This window comes from Venturia canescens, chromosome 4, assembly GCF_019457755.1.
Source record: "Venturia canescens isolate UGA chromosome 4, ASM1945775v1, whole genome shotgun sequence".
NCBI lineage: Eukaryota > Metazoa > Arthropoda > Insecta > Hymenoptera > Ichneumonidae > Venturia > Venturia canescens.
In genome coordinates this window covers 5,960,907-5,974,141 of record NC_057424.1, presented here as the reverse complement: position 1 = coordinate 5,974,141, position 13,235 = coordinate 5,960,907, and the positions used below count along the sequence as shown (strand labels likewise).

Genomic DNA, 13,235 nt, shown 5'->3' with positions numbered 1-13,235 from the left:
CCCATTTGCTTGAACTACAAGAAATTTCTGAGTTTTTGATTCAACAAAAGAATCGTTGGATCCATTATTTTCCAATTCCAATCGAACTCGGTTCCATGAAGTTTACTTCTTGTACCATGTTTATTCCAACAGACAAAAAAGTCTTCCTGGAAACGTTTACATCCATCGATAGTACTAGAGCACTGTAAAAAATGGGGAAAATTAACAAGTGCAGAAAGCCAGATCGACCAGCATTGTAATTCACTCACGAGTCCCAGGAACTCCGCTCATCTTCTCACCTCGCAGAATTAGTGGAAAATTATAAGTTGCGACGAATTAAGAAATTTTGAAAAATTCATTGAACATACAGGGAATTAATTGCATTAAATGATTTGATTTGTTTTATTTTACGCTTGCTCAATCATTATGAAACGATACAAACGAGACCACAAATTATTAACAACACAAAGAATCTAATAAAAAAATCTTACTCGAGTCATTAATTTAATTAAATTATCATTTTTGTCAGACGTTTCGATTGCTCAGTAACAAATTCAACCGGAAAATCAATGTCCTCGTATATTTTTATCCTGGCGATGAAAAAATCATAAAAATGTTAATTTTAATCATTTGGTCTACAATGAAGTCAAGGGCTTTGAGAACGAAAGAGCTTTGACGATTTTTTTCTCGAGCGTTTTATCAATGTCGATGATTCATGAGTTGCTTTGATACTAGTATCAATAATTGTCGTTGTTACTGTCGTATTCGGTGGATAACGAGCGACGGAAATGGCCGTCGGCCGGTGCGGTATCCTGCACTTTCTCTTCGTTCATGTTTCGACGACGAGCGTGAAGAAGATCGCAGGGCACGAGGTACAACTGAAAAATAAACGTTTCTATTTATCAATCGAGTCGTTTATCAAATTTTTCAGTTTTATAAGAAACTCGCGATAATCAGCAGTATTCAGTTACTAACTTATGAAATCATTTTCGATCAGCGATCTTTCGCAGATTGAAACATCAAAAATATGCACTGAGAAAAAAATTTGGTTGAAATACTCGAAAAATATTCAATTCAACTAAAATATTTAGATCCATAGGCACGACAAAATATTTGTTAAATTTCACAAAATATTTAGATCCAAATAGACAGCGATTTCGATTAACAAAATTAAGGGTTATGTGACGATGTATGGGTTACTCTAACGTCATATTTTATTGTTGCTAGAACTTTCTTTCGAGGTAAACATTTGTATAGACAATTGATTTGGTTCGTCATCGATAAAATTTTGTTAAGCTACACCAAAAAAAATCCGAATATCAAAATTAATTGTTATTTTCCACAAATTATGTTGGCTAAAGTAACGATAAATTTCAACAAATTTTGGGTTATATTGAACCGACCAGTATGATTCGATTCACTAAATATTTATCATTCTCAACAAAATCGTTTAGATACTTCAGTACTTTATATTCAAATCAATATATATTATAAAAGTGCATGTGAATTAAGTAGAAACAAACAATCGTTTCGAGTTCTGGGAACAAAAGATTTGGTTTCACTCGTTTAGTTAATTCATATAAACCAGATTGGGACGAATTAACTATTCCTTATTTATCGCAAGCGAGTGTTAGTTAGATCAAGCAACAAAAATATCAACCAAAGATATTGAGTTGTCGCAACGATTTTTTTTCTCAGTGTGCAAAAGATTTTCATTTTTTATTGAGCTACTCCCTTTCTTGCTCTCTGATCACCTCTGAGCTAATAATTTTGTGCAATAAATTATTTCTCGACGAAGATATTAATCTCATGATATTCGCTAGAAGCTTCTAATGCTGCACCTCAATTTGATACCTCCTAATATCATTATCCACATTAGCATGGTTTTCTGATAAAATGAATTATAGCGTAACCTGAATGTTAAATACAGGCCAAAAGGGATCAATATTATCGCGATTCTCCGAGGACTTGTCAGCACGTTCGCCGCAGGTTACTAACATCAGAAATGTATGTACATTTGTACAGATGCACTTCTATGTCGAGACTAATTTTAGAGGCGACGATTTGTCTGTGATAATTTACGTTCCGATACGTTCAATGATGGATCGCAACCTATCTCGTTGCTGATGTAAGTCGAAATGATTTATTTAGCTGACTGCAGCATCCATTATTCCTAATCAAACCTCGAGAGAATCGCATAAGATTGAGGCCCTATACGAAGATCTTAAAGTGACATTTTTAAACTTGGAATTTGGACGGTAAAGAAAAATTCATCGAATCAGAATTAGTTGCAAAATACTGATCGGAGTTACATTTTATTTGAGTTTTTATGAACTTTCGATAAGGAGCACACTAATTTTGTGGGAGAGAAGTGAAAACAATGTTTTTAGATATTCGGATTTGTTTCGTGGATCGAAAAAGTCGATGAAAAAGTTACTTCCGGTTTCGAGCTTCGATTTTCGTACGGATATATTGGTCTGTGTAGTAACCTGAGATTTTCCGTTGGTCTTGAGCAGTGCGACAGCCTTTTTCGTGGAGCAGCTGTCCTCGCAGCAGAAAGTCGACACTGTTTCGGTCGTGCGTAGATCGACACTGTGAGTTGGTAAATCCAAGAGTTTTGCGATCGATAATGTGGCGAAATCGTTGCTGCGTTTGCCATTCGTCCACCCTCGACTGTATTGAAAAGTTTGGCAGGCTGCGACGTTCAACACGACCGCGATCACCAGCAATCTCAAAATCGATTTTGCCATCTGCGTAACGAGACAATAAAATTGTTTTTTGTTTATTATTCGAATCAACGAAAATTTTTGTTTTACTGAAAATCGTTGCGAACAAAATAAAACTTTATTTCAACGAAAATTCGGTCGATTCACTCCCTTCATTAGCCACGCAAATATTTCGTGCTACACACAACAAACACATTTTTTAATCAAACAAAGTTTTTTGAATCAATAAATTTCATTTTGGTGGACCCACGATAATCAAGCAATCGACTTTTTGCTGGTCTAAATCGTATATGAGCACGAATAGTCGAAATTTAATGATGAAGTAATTCAAAATTCCCATTAGTGACATAAATCTGCTAAAATTTGACCAAAATTGATTTTTCTTTTCAGGCAAATATGCAGTTTGGTTCTGCCATGATTTCGTTCGTACACAGAGAAAAAAGATTCGATTTGTACAGTGTGAGAAATATATTATTTTTTAAGAATTTTCAATGCATTTAAGCACCGATTACAAACAGCATAGTACTTTTTGAATTTTACAATTTTCCGTCCCTTCAATTCTAAACAGCTTTATATCGATAGCAAAAACTGATGCACGTCAGGACTATATTTCGTATTGTTTTCGAGTGTTATTCCTCGTGTCAGATCAGCACTTACTGATAAGTGGAAATGTATTGTAAATCACAAATTTTCACTGTCAGCGTAGTAAATAATATGATAAATGCACGAATTTACACTGAATACGTGTGACATTTTACGAAACATATAGTTTTTTTCAGGGTTGCTCGAGCATACTTAATAATACAAACATTTGAAGTGACTGAAAATATTTTTTATCGTGCTTGTAGAGAAAAAGACTCTTGAGTCTTTTGAATAAAATTCTCATTACTGCTCTTCGAATTAAGGCTGCAATCCAGTATGTGTGTCCCCGAGATACTATATTCTTAGGACTTTCCTCTAGAATTTTCGGCCTCGTTCTCTTCGTGTATAATAAATAAATGCAAAATGACTGCAGAAAATTTTGCTTGTCCCGAGAGACGTCGAATTCATTCCGCAGAAATGAGTGTATTGTGCGATTAGAAAATCGATAAGAAATCGACCGGTCAATTTCCGCCTTGTCGATTTTTCTTCTTAATTAGGAGCTGACGTAACATTTCTGTCGAGCACTTGGTCTCTCTCTTTCTCGCTCTTTCTTCTGGCATTGATGATTTTACGATGCTGCTGGTTGCTGTTTAAATCTTCAGTGAGCAATGAGCGTGAACGGTGAAACAATGGAGTAACTCAGAGCCACGTCTCGGTTGACTCGTCGGTTCAACGATCCGTGAGAGTAAATGTGCATACAGAATGGCAGGACAAAAATGGCCGCGGAAAGTTGAAAGGTGCAAAATTGGTGTTTCGAGTCGTTCGAAATGGAAAATTGTATTGGAAAATCCCGAAGAAAAGCAGACTCGATCAGAGCTCGCTCCATATTAATCCGATTTCAATATTTCAGCAAAAATAAAATTGCATAAACCCTCGACAGAACGGATTTTCCTGCTTCCTCATCAACCCACGATTTTTCCCAAACTCCTTAACGAAAACAGAAAGAAATGAAATTTATGTCCGCGCTATTACGCGGAGGCGAGAAGGGTTGTTTTTTCCGTTGAAAATTTTTGGAGGGTAACCCTGGCCTCTGCCCCTCCGAAACGCTAATTTTAAGAGGCCATTAACGCTATACCCGCGCGCGTCCCTGGTCATTAAGATAAGAGTAAGTGCTACTAAGTGTCCCGGGGATAAGAGAAGGTGGAACGCGTCTCTGTCTCGCGCTGGAGACACCAGAGGGCGTATATGCTCGGATCGAAGGACCCTGGACTTTTAACTCCCTTAAGCTCTCTTCGATCTTTAAAATACACACAAACTACGAGGAACTTTATGGCTCATCGGCGGTAGCCAATATAATGCAGCTTTTCACTCTCTTTCCTCGAAGTTCGCGCAAATTCGGAGCGCTATTCCACCTCCGAATTATTCATCGTTATGCATATTTTTTCACTCGACGGAAAGTCCATGGAAATAAATCGATACAATTTAACAATTCATTCAATTTATATTCCGATTTAAAGTTTCCCGGCGGCTCTGAAAAAACGAATAAAAATTAAGCGCTCGAACAGCGCGGAACGATGGCCGGCAGTTTTCGCTCGCTGAAAATTCCCCTTTTTCGATCTCCACCGTGAAAATAACATCAACGAAGTTCGTTAGCGAAAAAAATCATTTTTTCCTCTGTCTTCAACGGTTTCCTAGCAGCAAATCCAGCAAAGTTGCGAGCTTCGAGAATCCCAGGTGAGCCAGAAATTTCGTACCGGTTTTTTGACACGAGTTCGAATCCCACCATATAAATAAATCGCGAAATTGAGTCTTATTCACATGGGCGCGCAGTTTTTATTACTCGTGGCGTTCGATCGCAGGGCCCCTCGGAAATGCATGTATAAATATGTACATAAGTCCGCACGTATGTTTTATGTATGCTATTCTCGGAAAGACGCGCCTTCCTTGCTGCGGTTTCCACCCATCAAGCGAAACGGCATAACGGCTCGACTGCATCACGAGACATTTCACCCAACTTTTCAAATCGATTTTGACTCCACGTTTTTTCCTCCCCATTTCTCGTTAACGCTGCACCCAATCGAGAATTTTTCAATTGCACGCTATTTTTTACGAGATACAAAAACGTTACGGGGAGAACGAAGGTCTGCAAAGCTGAGAAAGAATTTTACCAAATACGAGCACGATTGATATTCGCTGATAAACCAGTCAAATTTCCGATCAGTTTCAACTGAAATTCGTCGATCGGAATAAAGCTCAGCGATTGCATTTCCTTTCGCGAATGACGCAACGAAATGTCGACATTCGTGCAACGACGCTCTCAATTTATGAAGAATCGAGCATCGAGTTACGATCGACGAGTGTCGATGATATCGACAAAAGTTTATACCAAATCCCATCTGAAAGTTTATCATACTTTCCAGAGATTCCTTTGCCATTTTCTGTGGCTGATGTCGCATCTCACATTCAGGCATATTACCGCGTCCATAACTTTCTTTCCGATTCAATGCTATTATTTTTCAATCTTGACGTCTCAAGCGCTCCAAACACGTACGATGTTAATATGAATTTATATTTGTGCGATTTCTATCGCGTTGGACGTTATTCTCGTGCTCGTCGACAAGCAGCGTCGTCTTTCCTGCGATTTCGCAAAACTCTCGTAGCTTTTTAACGATCTGCTCGAGAGTTGCGGCTCGGATCGACCAACGGTCGATTTCGCACTTTCAATTTCAATCCGCGTAATCGATTGCGCGATACAACTTACGGGAATCGAGGAATTCAACTGATCGAGCTTCCAATTTGTTGGACTCGTACTCGAATTTTTGATGACTCAATTATTTTTCTTAGAACCAAAACTGGCGAGGAATTTCTCGAGAAAATCAATCTCGCCAACAAATATTGTTGACGCAGTTCATTTCCTTCTTATTTGATTTCTTTTTTTAGTTACAAATTGCGTGGAACGAGAAAATTCACTCTTCGGCATCGATCCCCTACGCAGTAGATTAGTTAATGTGTTTTTTTATGCGAGAGAAATAACGCACGAGGAGCTCAAAAGTATTGTTTCGCGATATTGATTTTCTCGTTATGCGAGTTACGATTTCAGGTCGTTTATTCGCGTTATCCAAGGAGTCTTATACAAGGTAATTCTCGCGGTCGATTGCACTATTGCGAAGTCGAATGTGCAACGTCTTTGAACGAGAATTGTGAAGTTTTCGAGAAATGCTTCGACGCGTCTACGCTCGCTCGTTGAAACAGAATATTTTGAGCGCGAAGCCGCTCGGTTCGGAATTTCTTCGTCAAAAATTGAGGAAAACGGATAAATCGAGATAAAAATGGAATTCAGTTTTTATCGACACAGTCTCGTCGTCTTGTAATTCCGTTTGAATATTCCGCAAAAGCCAATTTTTCGGATGACGTCAAATATTAAAAAGCCGAATAAATTAATCGAAAACCTTAATTTTATTTAATTTCCCTGCGTCAGCTTCGACTTTTTTAGAAAATTATAAAAAATTGTTAACTCCCGAAGGATTATTTCATCGCCATCTCTCGGCCGAGTTTACAACCCGAGGTGAGTCTCTCGGACGGGTGTTGTCCCTCGCCGGGTTCGAATTCCCGACCAACGGTCAGAACCCGTCGTTTATCTTCCGAGAAGACGAAAAACTCGGTTGGTAACGCGTTAAAGTATTTGAATAATGGCGCAGATAAAGAAACAGAAAAAACTGACAATCGGAATGATCCGCGAGGCTGATTGAACCGCTGAATCGATTGGTATTCGAAAGATCATGGACCACCGCTCCGAGCTAACGAAGTAATTCGGTTTCCTGTCACGATGAAATAATTGCGACTGAGAAACGCGTCCGGATATTAGAGGATTCCGTCACTGGTTTGTTCCACTGTGCATCAGCGCTTCCTTCAGATTCGAAGGATTAATGAAAGTCGCGGGCAAAAAAGCTCTCTTCAGATGTTGGCTAACATCGGTCCACTTATCGGATGAGACTAACGGCATAAAATATCAAAAGTGTTACATCATTTCGTCTCTCGAAGGACTCGAAGGACCGAAACAATTGATCAAGACAAATCGAGCACTCGGACATATTGAGGTAACATCTGAATCGAGCTTTTTCATGTTTTTAAGGTCCTCAATTCAATCGCCGATACTTTCAATCGCTTCCGGGTCAACCGTCAGGAAGGGCAGTCGCAGGGGCACATCTGTCCACTTTTTACAATTGATATTCACGCACGTTGGATAAGTGACACTCGATGATGCATGAGCAGAATGGAGGAACGTTGAAAAAAATATGAAATTATCCGCCCACCCGAAATTTTCATCGTCGCACCGAAAAAAAGATCGAAAACAAAGGAAACACCGGCCCGCGCGAGCACGAAACGCTTCTCGAACAATCAATGATCCGTTTTTCACGAAAAAGAGTTGTTCGATTCGCACCAACATCGAATAATTCTCAAACGAGCCCACTAGAAAAAAAACACACAAAAAATAATAAGAGACAACCGTATAAAGAAAATACGAGAATCGATCTCGATCTGCAAATATTCCTTAAGGTGGTTCCTCCGCGAGACAGTTAAATTAGGAAATCATTTAAATTTGGCATACGTATTTTTTAACATATGAACAACATCTCTACAAAATTTTAACAAGTTTCACCATCCCGAACCCGAGATATATGTAATTGAAGTTGACTCAATTAACACGTAACATATGGACCATGCATAGGCAAACGGCACATTATTAATTCTACCGCTAGTACTAAAATTAGGAAGTTTATAAAAAACGAGGAGGAGCTAGAGCAGGATATCACAGATATTGTGAAAAAAAATCAAGGTGATCGACCATCTAGTTTGACAAATATAGTCTCGAGAAGTACGAAGGTTCAGGCTGCATAGGATATATTTTGCAAGCGAACAAGCCAATGTCGTCTGTATGGGCAATCTTTTCTGTGTGTTGAAGCGTAGCCCGGATAGTTCCGTCAAAAAATTTACTCGCGACGTCAGATCAAAAATACTTTTAGAATAAATTTTACGAAAGCAAATGATATTTGTACAATATCTGCTGGCACCGAGTACGTATATGTAGGATCATTACAAAGTTATTGATTACGATCCGAACGAATTATCAACCCTTTTAATGTGCAGACGGTACATAACTTTTAATTGGGCTTGTCGTAGGGGATCGAGCTTAATAAAGCGATCACAACAGAGTTCTACCGATTGGTTGAGGCAATGAAAAAGGAACCGTTCAATGAAAATCCACAGACGTTCTGACCCACCTTACAAATTCCTTGCACCCGTCGAACGTTCTGAGCAGGAAAGCGGTGAGTTCGTAACGATGAAATAGCCGATCGACGAATCAAAGTCCGAGCAGCTTCTGGAGCAGTGACCGATTCGAGATCTCTCGACGATTCGATGTACGGACGTTTTGCAACTGTGAACATGGGCCACAAGAGCTGTTGCACGTTTAAATTCTGTGAGAGCAATGTTGCAGGTAATGGTGTCGGTCCTTTTATAAGACATCCCCCACGCATGTCTAACGATGGGAAACTCGCGGCGACCCCACTCCAGCTCTCCAGGCCAGAGGAAGCTCCTCACAAAAGCTCATTCTCTTCGTCCTTTCTGAAAGAGACTTCGAGATAAATAAGCTTGATGGCATACGATTATTGTTGTTGTCTAGTTGTTATCCCCATGCCTCCCGACACATAGTTACGACTCGCTCATCTCAGGTGGCAACGCGAATGCCACATGACACCTCGCATTTTGTTAATGCCACAGGGCAAAGGTGGCAATCAAACTCTAATTAGCATTAGTTACCCATTGTGAAAATCACGAATGAGCGAGACGCTTTTTCCAACAGAAATAACACTTACGTCGCTTTTAAAGTTATGTCATGGTTTACGGTATTCTCGAAAGCTCTCGTTGGAGCTTCCCACAATATTCGGATGAGATGACAGCGGCGCCGAGAACCACACGTTTCGTCTCGTCCCTATTTTTCTTTTAATTGTGATATGGGCACCAGAATTCGACGCGGAATTAGGGAACTCGAAATTAATCGGCGACGAAGTTGACGATCGTCGTCGCAGCTTCTGGGAGAAAACTTTGCTTTTTTGGAGTTTCCGCAATTCCGAATATAAACTTTTAATTTGCTTATTTTGCTCTGACGAAGGTTTAAACTGCTATTTTTTCCTATACGTAATTGATCGAGGAAACACTGTAAAATTTATGTTGACTCGATGATGATCTCTAAAGTAGAATTATCATGTCGTTTTGCTATGCTTAGTACTGTTTTCACAATTTTAATTTACAGTTGAGCATAGTCGAATTTGAGGAGCTCGAACACAAGCATCGATCATGCGCCAAAGTGTTTAGACATTTATTAGACAGAATTTTGTTTTGACATCACACATCAATTTTCATCGAATTCTCGCTTCACAAAAAATTATTATGTGTTTTCGTAATTCTTAATTCGTAATAATTCGTAAGAATTAATAAATATTACGATATATAAAGCATTTTTTAAATTTCTTTTCCTACGGCTATAAATCACTAAAGAGTTTTGGGTTTTTACTGTGAAATGAGAAAAATCGAGGTATAATTTCATCCATTTTTCAATAGTCGTCGAATGAAGTTTCTGTTTTGATGATATTTTTTAAATTAGAACGATCGATCGGAAAATTCGTTATAAATATTTGTGAACAAAAATAGAAAAAGCAGTTGAAATTATCGGAGGTTGAGCTTGTGTTGAAAAATGTTGAGGAATTTGTCGGAGCCCCAAAACTCAGTTGCATTCTCGAGAAAATTAGACGACCTTGAGGGAAGAAAAATGCTTGCATTCGATAATTTCCAATCAAAAGAATTGCAAGAGGATCGCCATAATGGAGTTCCTCGATGGAGATTGCGAGTGGTAGAACTGAATTCGCATGCGTTGGTACTTCGCTACAACGTCATCGATGCTGTTGTACGAATATAATTAAAAGTGTAAAAAAAGGGAGTGCAGTTTAGTGCTGGTTCATTATCGAAATTGATCCCCGTTTGGTGTTTCCGGGGTAGTTTTACGTGCGGATATTTCGATGTTAATTTGACGTGCTCATCGAATTTTCGATCGGTTGCTCGCGCGGATTTCGCGTTCGGTTGTGCACTAATGCACCGACTCAAATGAAAAATTACGCCGCCCGAAACAATATTCGAGTAAACGAGGATGAAAGGGCGACAGTGAAAGCCTGAAAGTCTCGTTCGGTAAATCGATCAGCTGGACAGAAAATACAATTTTTGCTAAATTTTTTGTATTATCCAATAACACGGATGGCACTGCAAAATTCAAACGCTTATAAGTCTAAAACGATTTGAGATACAGGGCTACCGTTTTGCGTAGATGCGTTAATCTGAGAACAAGCCCTTCATTCTCTGATAATTTTATCAGAATTTGAATAAAAATACGAATCCTACGACGTTTTGAAATTTTTAAAAAAAGGGTGTCGACGCTCCAACTTCTGCAAATTTTAAGATTTATTACTAATTTTTTGTTTATAAATAGATTATCATAATAGGAAGATTGGTACTGAATTTGGGAAATATCGGTAGAGCGGTTTAAATTTTATGATTTTTGGAATTTTACGAAAATATAGGTTTTTCGAAAAATCCGCTTTAATTTTTGGAAATTAATTTGGAAAAGTTAAAAGTCAATGAATAAGTTAAAATTTTATTTATAAAAAAATTTTAAAGTAACGAATTGCTTTCTCAAGCTTTAGCTGGACGCTTAAAGCTTCCTCTATGAGCATCGTGCATCCTGATCATCTTGAGGAAGCAATTTGCAAATTTTTTCAAAACCCGTTCGACTGAAAGTTCAATCGAGAGTTTCGCTGAAAGAACGCTCGAGAGCGATGTCTTGGATTTCATTCTTGGAAACAACGAGCACCCAATCGATATTTTTTCGTATCGTTTTAGTATTCGCCTTCAGAGCTATACCCTAATTAGAATTTTCAAAAAATCGATTTTTTTCATTGCATTTATCGAAAGTATACATATTTTAAAATATCGTACTAAAATTTTATAAAGATCTGAGCAGTCTAAGTGCACTTTTGAGCAACGTTTACTCGGCTGTCTGTGGTACCGCGTACCTGCCTTTGTTTAAACGCGTTTTTCTCAAAATATCGTTTTTGGATGGCTCGTTGATAAAATCTCCGAAACTATTCAATCGATCCTTACCAAAATTTTACCGCATGTTCCTCGAGATTGTAACTAAAGCGCATATCATACGAATTTTGAAATTTTGTAGTAGCCGCCACTTTGTCATTTTTGAAAAAATCAAAAATCGTATGGTATGCGCTGGTCATTTACCTACTGAATCTAAAACGATTTTTTTCCTTCTCAGATCATCCATTCGAGAGATTCTATCAACAGCGCACGCCCACATCTTTTTTTTGGACATGTTTTCTCTCCCATTTTTCTGAACGAAAACTATGAGTAAAATAAATATAAAAAAAATTTTTTGTCTATTTCAAGAGTGTATTTTTTAATTGTGACACTTTTCATATCCATAAGGAACGAATGTTCCTTATGAATATAAATGTAAATACTTATAAATATAAATATGAAAAGTATAAATACGGAAGTGAAAAAGGAACATTTGTTGGAGGACTTGTTTCGTATTCAACAAAGTTTTTCTTCGGTGAACAAACCTAGGCGAAAAAAAATGGAATTCTCGAATATAACAAAAATTTGGTTGATTCAGTCACTTAACTTTTTGACTCAAATAATTAATTGCTCACAACGATGAAATTATTTTCGATCCTACAAAAGTTTTGGTTGATATTTATAAGTGCATTTTTTTTAAAAAGATTCAAAATCAAAAAAAATGATCGAAGTTTTGATAAATAAAAAAAAAAAAAAATCGTTTTTACGTCTGGATTTGTTGAATCGCTAAAAAAGTTTGCACTAATTTCTCTCCTCGGAGTATTTTATGCGGAATTTCTGATGGCGTAGCTCATTCGATTTCGGTCGCTCAGTTCATCGTAGTCGAAATCTCGATAACCTCTCAAATTTTCAAGTGTACACGGCGGAGTCACCGCAATCTTCGTCTTCGGTTCGACTCCATGCTCGGATCTTCAGTAATCACTTCCAGATGCAGTGTTGCCGAGAAAATGCTCCATACACTGGTCGAACGAGTGCTAAATGTTTAAAATACATCATCGAAGAGTTTGAGGCGTCGAATAAATGAATTGGAGCTCAAGTAGGACCAAAACATCGCTTTTAATAAAAAAAAAAATAATAACCGATGGATCCAACAATCTTTTGTTCAAAAAACCCCAACCATGCCTAAGTCCGATTCGATTAAATCTCAATAATAAAATTGGAAAAACCGTAATCGTTATGATGACCAAAATAGTCACTTAACCGGAGCACTTTTTCATTGCATAAATTCTACTTGACTGCCTCCAAGTTTTGTCGATTTGGTCCAAGGTTCCTAAACTACACAGGTTGTTTCATTCCCACTTTTTCTATGACGTCACAAAGAATCCTGTGCGACAGAGACACACAAATTCCGTCTCACTCACTTTGCTCATGCGCGTTTCATGGCAATCTGTAGTAGAGCGGGTCGCAGCGTAGCAGCCGGCAGCCGCTCAATATAGGTATAACAAAGCAAATCATTATATATGATTCCAAATGGCCGAAGCGATATCGTGCCAGTTACGAGATGAAGGGACGTCGGGTTCGATTCTCAGCAGACAACATTTTTTTTTTATTTATTTCACAAATTGAATCATTCATTCTGAAAATCTATTTTTTGTTTTGATTATTTTACTGTTTATATCATCACTGTTATTAGTTATTTTAATATGTTATCTTATTTAAAGCTCAAATTTTGTGAACTTGGACGGCGGGATATTCTTATCAAGTCATTTGTGGTACATAGATATTGTTTTTGGGTTAGATTTAAAAGAA

At 37.9% G+C, this 13,235-nt stretch overlaps 1 protein-coding gene across 1 annotated transcript; it reads right to left on the bottom strand.

Moving 5' to 3' along the window:
• Positions 1-353: 353 nt before the first annotated feature.
• Positions 354-8,903, bottom strand: Crz (Corazonin). Its single transcript, XM_043416091.1, has 3 exons — positions 8,570-8,903; positions 2,469-2,729; positions 354-857 (listed from the first exon to the last, which is right to left on the bottom strand). Exons 1-3 carry the CDS (start codon positions 8,822-8,824, stop codon positions 717-719), a joined length of 657 nt encoding a protein of 218 aa, XP_043272026.1. The 5' UTR covers positions 8,825-8,903; the 3' UTR covers positions 354-716.
• Positions 8,904-13,235: the final 4,332 nt, after the last annotated feature.

Excerpts from the sequence above, each read along its gene's own strand:
- Crz (XM_043416091.1), bottom strand. The coding sequence starts at position 8,824 with ATGCGTGGGGGATGTCTTATAAAAGGACCGACACCATTACCTGCAACA. Across the intron at positions 2,730-8,569 it reads GGGTGCAAGGAATTTGTAAG|ATGGCAAAATCGATTTTGAG; the intron begins GTGGGTCAGAAC and ends CTCGTTACGCAG. Across the intron at positions 858-2,468 it reads AGACCAACGGAAAATCTCAG|TTGTACCTCGTGCCCTGCGA; the intron begins GTTACTACACAG and ends TTTATTTTTCAG.